The sequence below is a fragment of the Taurulus bubalis genome (assembly GCF_910589615.1).
Source record: "Taurulus bubalis genome assembly, chromosome: 9".
NCBI lineage: Eukaryota > Metazoa > Chordata > Actinopteri > Perciformes > Cottidae > Taurulus > Taurulus bubalis.
This window is the reverse complement of record NC_136597.1, coordinates 8254609-8266968: the sequence shown is the minus strand read 5'-3', so window position 1 is coordinate 8266968 and position 12360 is coordinate 8254609. Positions and strand designations below refer to the sequence as shown.

The following is a 12360-nucleotide window of genomic DNA, read 5'->3' as shown; positions in this document are numbered from 1 at the left end:
TGTGTGTCATTTTCATGTATTTGAGCTGTTATCTGCATTCATTACGACAGGACAGTGTTGATGAATCTATTGTGTAACCAGCATTCAGTGTTTCTCTGCCGGTGATGAGTGTTCAAACAGCAGGCCAGATGTGACAGGGGCAGGGGGGGCAATTAAGCTAATTAGGTGACATTAAAAACTCTCTGCTGGTAAATCAGCTCATCTCACTCATTCCCAGTGAACAACACGCCAATTTATTTAGCAGCAACATAGAGGTGTGGACTCATTACGTATCATCATAATGGCTGAACATTTACCTTCTGTCTAAGTCCGTGCTTTATATATTCCAAGTAGATTTCCGGCTGTAAAAAATTACCCCATGTGGAAGGAAAATGTCTTTACACTTGGACCTCAGCAAACCCCACGCTGCTTACTTAAGCAGTCATGTTTAATCATGAATCATGAAAGTTAAAAGAAAAAGGAAAAATGACTAGTGAAGTGGTAAGAAAAGACAGATGCACACTGGAGCTCACTTCTTCTCCAAATAACAGATGCTTGTACCTTATAAATGATTCATCCAGGAGAGAAACAGAGAAACATTTTGTTATTATGTTGAGGTGGGGTTGGGAAGACTCTTTGTGAATTATTCATACTCTGGTCCAAAATATACGGCTCCCTTATGATTTAGGCTGAATTGACAATTAGGCCGGGTTACTGCATCCTGTAATAGCTACACATGCTGAATTGTTTACAGTTTCATATGGCAATTGTAAACCATAAAAATAGTTTTCTGAGACAGCAGTATCGATCCATTATCTCTCCGAGGGGCCGCTGTGTGCAACATAACAATGTTTTCCGTGTTGATCTTCTGAGAAACTGAAGGATGGTTCATAGTATTTATTGAACCTCCAAGGCAGCTGCTGTCGAGGATACAAATCATGGAATTCTGTCTACATTAAGGCAACCTTGTCAGTAATAAAATGCAGGATTGCATGTTCATACAACATAAGTGATATGTTAGTCCTTTAACCTTGCACGATGTACAGTAACTGTATCTCTTTCAATTTCACTTGTTGGTCCATGCAGCTGAGCTTTACGGCACGGTCGGCATAGAATGGGAGGCCGGTTCTGCTGTTGATGCGTGCTTTGATTTTCCCAATCAAGCCTTGGCTCCTTTATCATGACAAGTCAGCGCTCGCTGCTGTGAAAACCTGTGTCAGGAAAATGGGAACAGTGTGTCTATTGATCACGGTGAAACATCATCTCACATCGACAGAGAGCAGGTATCCATGAGGGACAGCCTCTGCCAGTGCCGCCGGTGGTCAAAAGTACAGCAGGAGTACGCCTACTGGCCATAACTGTGAGAGATGTGCTGGCTTTGCTCGACGTGCCAGAGGGTGCAAATCCCTCACATGGATTAGGATGTTTATGTTATATGACAAGATTTGGATCAGTGTCACTTCAATTTTTACTTCGCAAAAAATGTTTGTTGGTCCTTACAAATAAATATATTTAGTTATTCCTTATTGCATTGCTTTTACTCTGCCCCCTTCCTCCGCCCCTTCTTTTCTTCCTCTCCAGGCGTTCGGCCAAGCTTACAGCAACCAGCGTAAGGTGGCAGAGGATGGGGAGACCAATGAGGAGACGTTGCTGCAGGAGTCGGCCTCAAAGGAGGCCTACTACATGGGGCGTATCTTGGTGCTGCAGACGGAGGTGACACAAAGCCGCTCTGTGGCGTCCAACGCGCAGGCCGAGAACGAGAGGCTCAACACACTCACGCAGGAGCTACGAGAGGTGAGCTTGTCAAGAGCTACAGAGTGAACCTTCTGCGGACGATTTATCAGTTCATGCCAGACGGAGGACACACAAGAAATCAGGGATATTCTATATGTGTGAAAACGGCATCTTATTAGCTAAAAGTAGATTTGGACACTCATTTTAGTAGTTTAAACTCTCTAACACATTAATGTGTTGCATTACGTAAGATGCTTTTATGTAGAGAATAGACAGTAACCCCTTGGGAACACTTTAACTATTTTGGGAAAAAGCAGTAAATGTAAGAAGTGCAATATGAGCTGTCGTTGCATAAAGGTTTGGTGATTGTTGAGTTTGAGTAAAGGATCTACTTCCTTTTAAAATGTTTCGTCACCGGCTGCATCTTGTGTCAGAATTGTCAGCTAAGTACAACAAACCGTCTCCTTTCGTAATAGTCATTTCTTGAATTGTAAGACTATTTTCCAAATTTGTATAATTTACTGGACATTACCTTACATAAGATCAGGGTGTTTAAGGCCAAACGGTCACAGTGGCAGAAAGGGGGTCAAACCTGACACAGAAAAAACAACATGCCTGAGCGTACATGTCTGCAGCCACGGCGTCGGGCAGCGCAGCAGTTCGAGCCGGGGTCAGACGCCGCGGCCACGACCCCATTGTGGGGGGCAAATCCGGTGCTAAGCTGGGGAATAAGGGAAATGCCCTGAGCTCGGCACATGTGTCGGGCCAAAGTGAGCCAGGCTGCTCTCATCCCACGACCAGCACTACACCCACAGGACACACACTCTCATTCACTATATCCATCAGGGAGTGTCATGAGGTTGAGTTCTTCCTCTCTGCACGTCATTTCTGAACATGACACATATGTCAGTGTGAATGTAAGCAGAGTAATGTCATACACAACATGTACATTAGTTGGGGTAATCCCCATTATGCAACATAATGTTTTCAATTGGGCAGCTGACTAATTGATGAGCGCGGTCGACATATTCACAACGAATTGCTGTTCTTCCCACACACACACACACACACACACCTGTCAACTGTTGGCTTTTGCATGGCTCTTTAATGATGTGTTCATCAATGGCTTTTGGCTCTTTGAAATCCTCATTTGCATGCGATGCCCTAATGAGGGGGAGTCGCCTTTTCATCGTGAGAAACAGGTGTTGCTGCCGCACTGGGGGTCTATTCCAAAGGTTCCAAGCAAGCTTTCACAAAAACTATCAACATACTCAGATTCATCAGAAAATACTTTATGGAAAACAGTTTGACTTACTACGAGGGAAAGTTTAATTTGCTGTGTTTAGTCTGCAGTTTTAAGTCAGAACATGAAAGGATTAACACATGTATATGCAGTAATCACAGTTTCTTTTGGCTTCTGCCTATTCTTATAAAAAAATCTCTAAACTTTCTCAAAGTCATATTACTGTATAATAATTCTCGAATCCTGCGTAAACATTTTTCATTTATTTCCCATTACTGCAGCAACATCGGTGGTAATGATGAATGACTGCAGCATTGCTGGACCTCTGCCACATTTTCCATTTTATCATGAATCCAATAAAGCGGTCAGAGTCACAGTCTGTGCTGTGAACTCCCGATCAGGGGCTCATTGCCCCGCTCGGCCCTGTGGTGGGCTCATTGCCAGCATTGGGTGCCGCACTGCCCCTGACCCCGGCATCTGTAGCCCCTGATCAGCTACGCTTCTATAGGGCCTCGCTGACTGATAATTGGCCTCTAATCCGGTCCACTTCATACCCAGCTCAGTGTAATTATCTGTGCTGTCATGACTATGTAACTAGACAAGAAGTCACAAGGAAAGGTCATTATAATCAATAACACGTCATCCAAAAATGTATTTCTTATTCATGCCCATAAGGTCTGTTACTAAAATGTCATTGTTTTTTTCTTATATTTTTCTGGCTACTTATAAAAGTGTTCTCTGTGCAGTCATACTGTTATTCTTTTCTATTCTTTGCAGTTGAAGCTCCATTAGCTGTAAAAGTATAGGCGCTGCTGTCAGCTACTGTACAAATCAAAAGATTCAGTGTATCATAATAGTCTTTAGTTTCAGTCCAGTTGCCAGTCCTAGAAAGCACACATATACATGTAGAACCTCTGGAGGGTCAAAGCACAGAAGAGGCCATGTGTCTCAGTTCTCTGTGTGTCTCCCACCCACTCCTGACGCTTCCCTGGGTCAGCACTTCTGCCATATGCGCTGAGAGCTGCAGGGGAGCTGCAGTGACACACACGTGAGCATGTATACTATACATTGTTCATTATTTTCTATTCCATACTAAATACAACGCTCCAGGCCAGTACAGTTGCGATGTACGGTACACATTTACTCATGTCTGTGTTTATAAAAAAAGGACCATCATGCCTAAACTGCTTGTCATAAGGGGGCAGATTAAAGACAATGTGATGCAATAGTAATATACTCTACAGTTATTTTTTAGGAAATACAGGAGATCCATTGTCCACAACTGCTCACTGGAAAAACAAAGTAGTGCATTCAAAGTGAACTGGTCTGAGAAAATGAAGAAATTAACCCTCTTCCACCACCCCTATTGTAACAGGGTCAGAAGCTAATGGACAGAATATTCATCCATCTCTCTATCCCTTAGACTAAAACTTACAACTAGTAGTTGTGTGTGACAGATGCTTTTGTGAGGTCTATTTATTCCCATTGCTACTAGATTTATGACTTCTGTTGCCGGTGCATTTTTCCCATCGACACTTTATCCGTTCTATCTATTTAAGATAATGAAACGTTTTCATCCTCGTGCTATCAGAGAGAGTATGTGCAGTATGGGTCTGAGAGTGTAGACTGTAGTATGTACGAGTGATACGACTTTCTGTGAACAAACTGTCCGTTACAGCATAGATTTAGGTTATAAACTGACTTCCAGTCTTTTTTTCCTCCTCCTTGAACCGATCTCTCTCCCCCTGCTTTTCTTCTCCAGAGTAATGAGATGCTGGAGCTACAGAGGAGCCGGATGAGGGAAGAGGTCAAGGAGTACAAGTTCAGAGAGACCAGACTGCTTCAGGATTACACAGAGCTAGAGGAGGAGAACATCACGCTGCAGAAGCTGGTGTCTACGCTCAAGCAGAGCCAGGTCAGTATCAACTAATTCGACCATCGTCTCAATTACACCACACACCAGCAAATCTGCCTCACGCAGATGCGTCATTGCCTTCAATGATGAGACACCGAGGCTTTCTCAGTGGAGATCAATGACTCGCGCTCACTTTCAAAACCACCTTCGATTGTGGTCCTCTTTATTTTTTTAGTTCCAGGATGCCCTGAGTCAAACATTGCTCATCATCCTTTATTTGCCTTCAGGTGCTACAGTATCCCTTGTCCAATTACACTGAGTCACACTGTGTCTGTCTGTGTGGGCTTGAGTCACGTTCTCTCTAATACTTGTGCTGGAGTAGATTATATCTTGTGATGTTAGACTTTGATATTGCTGATCTTTCTGTAAATAGTATATCAAAATAAGTGACGGGTTTTACCTGAAATGAAAACGAAAGCCTTAACCTGCTTTGTAACCAAACACAAATTAATAAATACATTATTTGTAATAATTTGTTACCACATCTTCCAGCTTGTTTTTAGATTGAATATTGTAAACAAACATAACCAACGTTTTGTATTTGGTTTAAGTCACCTGGCTCTAAAAATATTTACATTTTTATATTATAAATATATTGTAATTACATTTTTTTATTTTTTTCTAAAAAGTTTAAAGGGGAAAATACTTTATTATTGTCTTTTCTTAATTTATCTGCTGCTAATTTCTTTTACTCACACCTTCCTTGTGTCCCCTCTGGTGGGACCAGGGATTGCATCATCAAATCCTTATCAAACAAAATGCTTTAGAATGTATTTAAGGATTTCAATGAAAGCTTTTCTGCTCTTTCTTTCCTGTTCCTGCTGTTCCTCAGGTGGAGTATGAGGGTCTAAAACATGAAATCAAGGTACTAGAGGAGGAGACAGTTCTGCTCAACAGCCAGCTGGAAGACGCATTACGTCTGAAGGACATTTCTGAGGGTCAGCTGGAGGAGGCCTTGGATGCCCTGAAGAGTGAGCGCGAGCAGAAGAACACTCTGAGGAAGGAACTGGCCCACCACATCAGCCTGAGTGACAGTGTCTACGGCGCAGGGGCCCACCTGGCGCTCACTGTCACTGGCGTTGAGAGCCTCAAGTTCCCCGAGGAGACCAACGGGACCAACGGCAGCGCCATCCCCGCTGCCAACGGCAACAATGAGGACAGCAATCGCCGCAACGGCCACGTCCACACGGGCACCGGATCGGGCACTAAGATGAACGGCGACTACCGACCAGGCCGGAAAGGAGAAGGCTTGCACCCCGTGCCAGACCTGTTCAGTGAGCTCAACCTGTCGGAGATGCAGAAGCTCAAACAGCAGCTGCTGCAGGTGGGTCTGAAGAAAACATAGCAGTAACTCCCACGGTGAATCAAATTAAACAGAGTAACAAAGTAAAACGTTGACGTGCAGCTGCTAGAAAGCATGTATTGTTTGTTCAGTTTTTTATCATCACCGAATGTTATTTTGACATCAGGACAGCAGAAAACAAACTAAAAACACATCTTTTCCGACTATACCTTGAATAAAGAAAGTAGCACTTTAGTGGCACTTAAATGGCACTTACTTATTACTTATAGCATTTCTTTCCTGAATAAATTGTTTGTACTCATGGTTGAATGCACTTATTGGAAGTCGCTTTGGAGAAAAGCGTCAGCTAAATGAAATGTAATGTAATCATTTTCAAGGTTAGCACGGACAACACTTATTTTGAATGTGATAGACCACATATCATATCATGTGTTGTATATGATGTATGCTCTCACATGTGCTAATGTTATAGTGGGAGTGATGAAGCTGAAACACAGTAAAGCAAAAACCGTCCAGCAGTAGAGGCAGTAGAGTTGTGTGGGCCATAGGGTGAATAGCATCCAACAGGCACAGGGAGCAGAAGCAGAGGCAAACTATATTCTGATTTTACTTTAGAGACAAGGAGACAGACATAGAGGCCTAACTAGGAACTGACACCCAAGAGAGACAATATCATATAAGTTTCCATAAACATATTATAGAGATAGGGCTTATATAATAAAGTATAGGAATTTATTTCAGAGCAACACACACCAGAGGAATACATCAAAATCAAAGGTAGATCTGATTCATGCTCTAATCTAATCAAGTCATTACTGTTCATGTTTGCCCTAGCTGAGCTCCTCATAAAAACTTACAATTAGATTATTGGCTGTTATATAAGAGGTGTGGCTTTCTCTGTAAACACAATTACTCACTAATCAATGTTCTCTTTCAAGTAGATTATTCTGTTAAAGACCAACAGCATCAGGCTTCTAATGTGTCTGTTGATGTTTCTTTCTTAATGTATAAATAACATACAATTGCACAGAATTCCATTTTAGGTTTTCACTCTAAGTATTAATCGTCACTGAATTTGTTTACGGTATTTGCTTAGCTTTCTTTGGCAATCGAAGAGCTGGATCAATAAAGTTTGACCCTTTCAGCGCAGAGGGAGCACGCTCAAGCAAGCCGCACCACTGTTGTCATTTTTCGCGGAAATGCTGTAGCTTAAATACGTTTGATCTGTTAACAAGACAGAACACATCAATGCAGTATTATATAAGAATATCTAAAGGCCTTGGACATGTATCACATTAAACATGTATGCAGCATTGCATTCTTCCCTCACTGTATTGTCTTGCCTCTCGTGTGTCTCCTGTCCTGCAGGTGGAGCGCGAGAAGTCGTCACTGGTCATGAACCTGCAGGAGTCACAAACCCAGCTGCAGCACACGCAGGGCGCCCTGACCGAGCAGAACGAGCAGGTCCATCGCCTCACGGAGCACGTCAACGGCATGAAATGTCTCAATGGAGACAAAGAGCTCGATGACCCACAGGAGAGTGAGAAACCTGATGGCGGCTCCTTTTCGCCGCCAGCCAACGGTCACCACGACCCCGATATCCACGGCTTCGAGATCCTGGAGTGCAAATACAAGGTGGCAGTGACGGAGGTGATCGACCTGAAAGCAGAGCTCAAGGCCCTGAAGGAGAAGTACAACCAGGCGGTGGAGGGGCAGGGGGACAGCCACGGGGACGACAGGGTCCCGGCGCTAAGTGAACAGGTTTGTCATTATTACACACAGTGTATGTTTTCATCACTGCATCCAACAGCCACCTCACTCAGTTCTGTGATGTTGCAAATGTCCAACTGATTCCTTCCACGCAGGTGACTCATCTGGAGCGTAGCTATCGTGAGAGCCGGGAGAAGGTGTCGAGCCTGGAGACAGAGCTGCGAGCCGCCACGGGCACGGCCACAGAGAGCCAGGGCATGCTGAACGCAGCGCAGGATGAGCTGGTAACCTTCAGCGAGGAACTGGCGCAGCTCTACCACCACGTCTGTCTGTGCAACAATGAGACACCCAACCGTGTCATGCTGGACTACTACCGCCAGAGCCGCGTCACACGCAGTGGCAGTCTGAAGGGCTCCGACGACCACCGGGCTTTGCTCTCGCCTCGGCTGGCCCGGCGCCTCGCCGCAGCATCTGCGGCCTGCTCCTCCGAGAACTCGCGCAGTCCCATGGACTCCCCGTCCCGGGACTCCGCGTCCAGGGAGGCGCGTCATAATGAGACAACATCCGACACAGTGGACTCCTGTCATAGCAGCCCCACCCGCAACCCCACGGGCTCCCCAGTCATCACCGTCTCTCCTTGTCCATCTCCGGTGCCCTCAGAGGCCGGTGGGGACCTGCGGAAGGAGCCCATGAACATCTACAACCTGAACGCCATCATCAGAGACCAGATCAAACACCTCCAGAGGGCTGTGGACCGCTCGCTGCAGCTGTCCAGGCAGAGGGCCGCAGCCAGGGAGCTGGCGCCCATGCTTGACAAGGACAAGGAGTTGTGCCTGGAGGAGATCCTCAAACTGAAGTCACTGCTCAGTACCAAGAGAGAGCAGATAGCCACGCTCAGGCTGGTGCTGAAGGCCAATAAACAGGTCAAAGAGAATTTTACTTTGTTCTTAATATACCATGAAAAATGATTGTCCTTTTTGTGTCAGAGATCTGAATTAGACCAACATACTGTAATAAAATGTAACATTGTCCTCACTGCAGACAGCAGAGGGTGCACTGGCAAATTTGAAGAGCAAGTACGAGAATGAAAAGACGATGGTGACAGAGACCATGATGAAGCTCAGGAACGAGCTGAAGGCTCTGAAAGAAGATGCCGCCACCTTCTCGTCTCTGAGGGCCATGTTTGCCACAAGGTGAGAGGGGAAGCACGAGGCCTCTCAGCTGCAAAAGTGAAAATGTAAATAGATGGATACAGACTGAATCTGTGTGTCTTCCCTCTGTCCCTTTGTCTCTCTCTCTGTAGGTGTGATGAGTACGTTACTCAGCTGGATGAGATGCAGAGGCAGCTGGCGGCAGCAGAGGACGAGAAAAAGACGTTGAACTCCCTCCTCCGTATGGCCATCCAGCAGAAACTGGCCTTGACCCAGCGGCTGGAGGATCTGGAGTTTGACCACGAGCAGATTTACCGTGGCCGCGGCGCTAAAGTTCCCAGGATTAAAAGCAGCCCGCCCAAAGTAAGTGGCAGAGGTGCCTTCACGGCTCCCTCCAGTCCCACCAGGCTCCACAGCCCCCCCATTATCACCTCCCTGACCCTCACTAGTCCTCCCTCTGTAGAACTAACCGCCTGTCCGTCCATGTCTGCGTGGACTTCAGACACACTTTCTGAAACAATCCAGACCTCAGCTTTAACTTTTCCACCGAACATCAGTTACCCTCTCTTGTCTCTCGGCCCCCAGCCCATCATGGCCGACCCTGATTGGCTGACCTTAGAGTTCAGACGACTCATTTACTCGAGACAAGACATAGGTCGACTGTCCCCATCGCACAGCGCCAGTAGCCCCGCCTCAGTGTCTCCTCACATTCGACGAAGGCGATGACGCATCAACTTCCCCACACCCAGCACCGATATCCACAATGTACACCGTTCACAGAAGCCACTGGATTATGTGGGACACAGAGGGGAGGAAAACTGGTTTCACATTTGTTATGGTTTGAACATGCAGCAACACTCAGGAAGAAGGAGCCCCTGACAGCTTGCTTCATCCTCAAAGCAGCACTCAACAGCCTTTTTCTTATTGTTAAGGTTGGACTGCATATACTTTTCTCACGCACACCTTATGAATGTCATATCAGGAGTCTGAATAGCTGCTACCATAACATGTGACAATACATATCCATCTCTTAGAGCACTGGGAAGTGTTTCAAAGTGAAAACCAAGCAAGATATGGCTGCAGCCTCTGCTTCAGCATACAGCGACCCACAGCACCTCCCTGTGGCAGACTCCATTACTTACATGTTATAATAAGTATTTTTTACATTTTTATTCAAATGTTATTTACTATTCTATTCCATAAAACTAGTATATGTTATGTTGAAATTATATTTCTTCCAGTTTATTCTTGCATGCCTATTTTGTCACATCTAACGTTCAGTCAAAAAGCATTTGACAGGCTTGAAGGGTGTTACTTGGTTATTGATATGTTGTCCAGAGTAATATGGGAACAAGTCAGACCTCCTCTCTGTGCCTCAACCTCCTATCTGACCGTCCCTTTGTTCACCTCTCTACTTGGTCCATGTGTAGTATTCAAAAAGACAAGCAGAGGGGGATAAACTAGAGCCATTTCTTGATAAACCTCTCTCACAATATTCCCAGTTTTCTCCACCAGGTAGCAGTGTTTGAGAACATTTACATTTACATTCTCTTTCCTGTCAAATGCTTTTCGACCTCTCTCTTTCTCTCTCTCTCTCTCTCTCTCTCTCTCTCTCTCACCTCAGATAATCATACAGTGTATCTAGCATAAGCAAAACAACATTAACAACATTTTAAGATACAACGTCATATAAACAAACAACTTTTAAGTGGAACAGGCGAGCATGACTGGTGGAGTTTATGAATATGGAGTTGAGCCGGACTGGATTGTTCAGCAGTATATCCACTGTGTGTGTGTCCTTCTCTCTATGTGCTGTGCAAATCAATATAATATTGGATTTTCGTGTGTGTGTGTGTGTGTGTGTGTGTGTGTGTGTGTGTGTGTGTGTGTGTGTGTGTGTGTGTGTGTGTGTGTGTGTGTGTGTGTGTGTGTGTGTGTGTAATTATGTCCATATCTGTGTCTCTTTGTTTCCATCTCCAGTGCTGGTTGACTGGTCCTGTCAATGTGCTCAGATGAGACTGGTTTAGATACCTCCGCCCTATGCAAGCATACTCTGCAATTGGCAGGCATTATATATCATTGACATAATGAAACACTGATTTCACCGCAGGAGAAACACATTTCTTATCCAGGAGAAACAAAATGAGGATGATTATCCTCATCATTATATAACGTGTTATACCAGTCATAGTCTTTGGCAAGATCTTCCCCGTCTTGTCCTTTGTGTTTTCTCTGTCTCATTGTCTAACCCGGAGTGTCCCCACTCTGTATATTTGTCTAATTTATCAGTTTCTTGTAGATTGTCAGCAGCCTGCTGCCTCAGTACCGTCACTCTCCCCACAACTAAGGCGAGGGAGAGCCTCCCGAGCCCGCAGGTAACAAGCTGTACAACCTGCTAGTAGAAGGCTCATTGACATCGATCTCTTTGTCCATCCATCCACTACGGGCCATAATAAACACGCCATTCCCATTCTATGTATCATCTGTTGGTTGGTTGCACACCTGTATCTGTAGAAGATAAATGGTCCTGAATGCTCTCAGTTTTCAACCTTTATATTAGATAGTTATGAACAGGTTATGGCTGTTGGAAGAGACTGCTGTTTTTCACTTGCAGGTAAAGTTATGCATGGTAGTATCCTATACGTGCTTTAACAGGATACATCTAATGACAATTCTACTTTTTGCAATTGCAATTTAAAAGAATAACCATGATATTAAACGAAGCATGTCGTTTCAAAGTTCATGGTTAACTTTGGATGTGCACCAGTGTTTGGTTTTTGTCACTTGACCCAGACATTCAAGGCAACTAGGAAAATGCTGACAGATCTGAGGCCATGTTTGGGTTTAGTGTTGCTGGTTAGCCAACATCCTCTAATCCTGTTTTGTTCTTGATATTTTAACCAATCAAAGTTTGTTATGAACAGCCCTGTCCTTGTTTCTTGTTTCCTTGTGTTTTTAAATAAGTACTTTTACTTTTGGGGGAATATTGGTTTCTTTCTGCAAGAAAGTGAATAAGTGTATATCCCAAAAACTTTTCCTTTAAGAAAACCATGTCAGCCATTTTGCCCTCATCACATGGCTGCCATTTTTGTTTGTTGATTTTGGGTAACCTCATTCTTCCAACAACTGTTCCCGTCGGTCGGTGTAGTCTTTTTCCCCTCAATCGTATTAATTCTCCTCTCTTGTCTCTCTGCATTCTTACAGTCCTAGATTGTTGGCAGACCTCCAGGAACACGGTACAGTCCTGTCCAGTAGCAGTGGCCTTCTCTCCCCCTGCGACCCTCGTAACTATCTGGCCCAGCAACCGCTGCCCCCCGGCACCTAA

At 44.7% G+C, this 12360-nt stretch overlaps 1 protein-coding gene across 1 annotated transcript in view; it reads left to right on the top strand.

The window, feature by feature from the left end:
• The window catches only part of bicd1a (bicaudal D homolog 1a), a gene marked incomplete at both ends in the record, with an annotated part of 28051 nt that extends 15691 nt beyond the window's left edge, over positions 1-12360 (top strand). Inside the window, 9 exons of the mRNA XM_079224278.1 lie at positions 1561-1773; positions 4719-4871; positions 5704-6195; positions 7543-7935; positions 8040-8807; positions 8926-9077; positions 9188-9398; positions 11325-11410; positions 12240-12360. Of these exons, the coding sequence (XP_079080404.1) occupies positions 1561-1773; positions 4719-4871; positions 5704-6195; positions 7543-7935; positions 8040-8807; positions 8926-9077; positions 9188-9398; positions 11325-11410; positions 12240-12360 (2589 nt within the window). The remainder of the gene's footprint in view (positions 1-1560; positions 1774-4718; positions 4872-5703; positions 6196-7542; positions 7936-8039; positions 8808-8925; positions 9078-9187; positions 9399-11324; positions 11411-12239) is intronic.